At 41.9% G+C, this 2,418-nt stretch overlaps 1 protein-coding gene across 1 annotated transcript in view; it reads right to left on the bottom strand.

Annotated features, from left to right (window-relative positions):
- stum (stum, mechanosensory transduction mediator homolog) overlaps window positions 1-723 on the bottom strand; it is a 44,164-nt gene extending 43,441 nt beyond the window's left edge. The window contains exon 1 of the mRNA XM_068019671.1: window positions 488-723. Coding sequence (XP_067875772.1) covers window positions 488-656 — 169 coding nt within the window. The 5' untranslated portion in view covers window positions 657-723. The remainder of the gene's footprint in view (window positions 1-487) is intronic.
- Between the last annotated feature and the right edge of the window lie 1,695 nt (window positions 724-2,418).

The following is a 2,418-nucleotide window of genomic DNA, read 5'->3' as shown; positions in this document are numbered from 1 at the left end:
TAGTTATTTGCAAATAAATCACAACATTACTGAAGGAGCTCGATGCAGTTGTTATAAAACAGTGGCAAACAGACAAGTACTTTTGTCCAAATTCAGATCAACAAGAGGTTAGCAACTTCGTTAAATAGATTTAGAGTCAAAGCTAAAATTCCACCATCAGAAATCAGAAGCACATTGAAGAGAGGAATATTAGTGGCAAAAGGTACATACATATTAGAGATATATACACACACAAGACAGAGTGACACACACAAGACATAGAGTGACACACACAAGACATAGAGTGACACACACAAGACATAGAGTGACACACACATATACATAGAGTGACACACACATATACATAGAGTGACACACACATATACATATATATACACACGAGAAACATGTACTGGAGAGATAGACATACATTAGAGAGGATTAGATGAGCTCTGTAGAGAGTATTAGTTGAATTTCTCCCCGCACTGTGGATTTAAAGGACCCTTACCCAGTCCTGGGACGAAGGTGTTAAGGAAGAGGCAGAAGACTGCCAGCGGGAAAGGCATGTAGGGGATGGCCGCCCGCAGACAACCCTTCTTCTCCCGAACCTGGATAACCACCCCATGGCTGGAGGAGAGCCCCGTCCCCCTGGCCGGCTCCTGCGCCTTGGACTCCATATCAGGGATCCGGCTCCGCTCCCGGACCCGCTGCTCCGGCTCTAAGCTCCCCCCTCTCTCCCAGCCACTGCTGCGACTGGCGCCGAGTGGAGCGATCCGAGCTGCTTTAATGGGAGAGGCTGGGTGCAAACACACACTTAAAGGGACAGGCAGAGAATAAATGCACCCTAAAAGGGACAGGCAGAGAATAAATGCACCCTAAAAGGGACAGGCAGTAAATAAATGCACCTTAAAGGGACAGGCAGTAAATAAATGCGCCTTTAAAGGGACAGGCAGAGAATAAATGCACCCTAAAAGGGACAGGCAGAGATTAAATGCACCCTTAAAGGGACAGGCAGTGAATAAATACACCCTTAAAGGGACAGGCAGAGATTAAATGCGCCCTTAAAGTGACAGGCAGTGAATAAATACACCCTTAAAGGGACAGGCAGAGATTAAATGCACCCTTAAAGGGACAGGCAGTGCCTAAATGCAGAACGGAAATACTCAGCAGGTCTGGCAGCATCTGTGGAGAGAGAAACAGAGTTAACTTTTCAGGTCAGTGACCTTTCATCAGAACTGGCAAAAGTTAGAAATGTAACAGTCTTTGAGCAAGTGAAAGGGAGAGGGGGAAGAAGAACAAGAAGGAAGGACTGTGATAGGACGGAGGGGGGAAGAGATTAAATGACAGATGTCGTGAAACAGAATGCAAATGGAGTGTTAAATAGTTGTAGCAAAAGACAAAGCACGAGTCCAGAGAGATTGCTCATGGTAGAATAATGAACAGATCTGTTTGAGAGAAAAATGTAAGTTAAGATTAGCACATGGTTAAACAAATAAGTAAATAACATTTATTTAAAAGTATATTTTTATAAATAAAAATAAAAATTATTGTTACAACCAGGTGAGAAAGGTGTCTAGGGGTCCATCTCAGCCTTCACCTGGTCTTACTGTAACTGTTTAATTTTAAGCACACTGTGTTTTCAGCTCCCCCTTGGTGAATCCTTGTTCACTGCTTTCCAATTATAAGGCAAAGAAACCAGCACAAACAGGCTTTCTTAGTTTAAGCAAGAAAAGTTGGAAATTTGCTAAACTTAAACTCTAATTCTGTTAAGGCTACAGATACATGCTAGCATGCACGTGCAATAAACACATGCAGATAGAGACAGAAAAGAGCAGAAGAAATAAAGTGGAAAAGTTTGAGGCAATATCTGAAGAGTTTTTGTTACAGTTTGTCGAGCTCACTGTAGAGTCCTTGTTTGTAGGTAGATCTAGCTTTTCGTTGGGGCCCAGTATTCTGCTTAAACCTTGTTCACCGAAGGAGACTTTTCTCTCTCGGGGTTCATGTGTCTTCAGTGGATTGAGAGGGGAGTAATAATTTGAAAGAGAAAAAATAAAAGGTACCAAGTTTCTTGTATAATAGGGTAACGGCTATATCATCAGAATGGCATTAGCAGTTGCTGGGAAAGGAAAATGTGTCCGTCAGTGACTTCACAACTTTAGCCACGGTTAAATTAAGAGATTTGGCAGCAAAGTTGGGGTTAGAATTGAAATCAGGTGCTAAAAAAGCAGAGATAATTGTCGTCATAGCCCACCATTTAAAAGTAGAAGAAGAGGAAGAACAAAAAGATAGTAAGTCAGAGGGTGATGCAGTTGAAGTGGCTAAGATTTAGTTAGAAATGGAAAAACTCAGGCTTGAACAGAAAAAAGAAATGGCAAAGCTTGAGACTGAGAAACAATTTAAGAAAACTTGAACTTCAGAGAGAAAGTGAAAGAGAATAGA

This window comes from Heterodontus francisci, chromosome 3 (genome assembly GCF_036365525.1).
Source record: "Heterodontus francisci isolate sHetFra1 chromosome 3, sHetFra1.hap1, whole genome shotgun sequence".
NCBI classification, from domain to species: Eukaryota; Metazoa; Chordata; class Chondrichthyes; order Heterodontiformes; family Heterodontidae; genus Heterodontus; species Heterodontus francisci.
The sequence above is the reverse complement of the archived record's forward strand: the minus strand, read 5'-3'. Positions and strand labels throughout refer to the sequence as shown.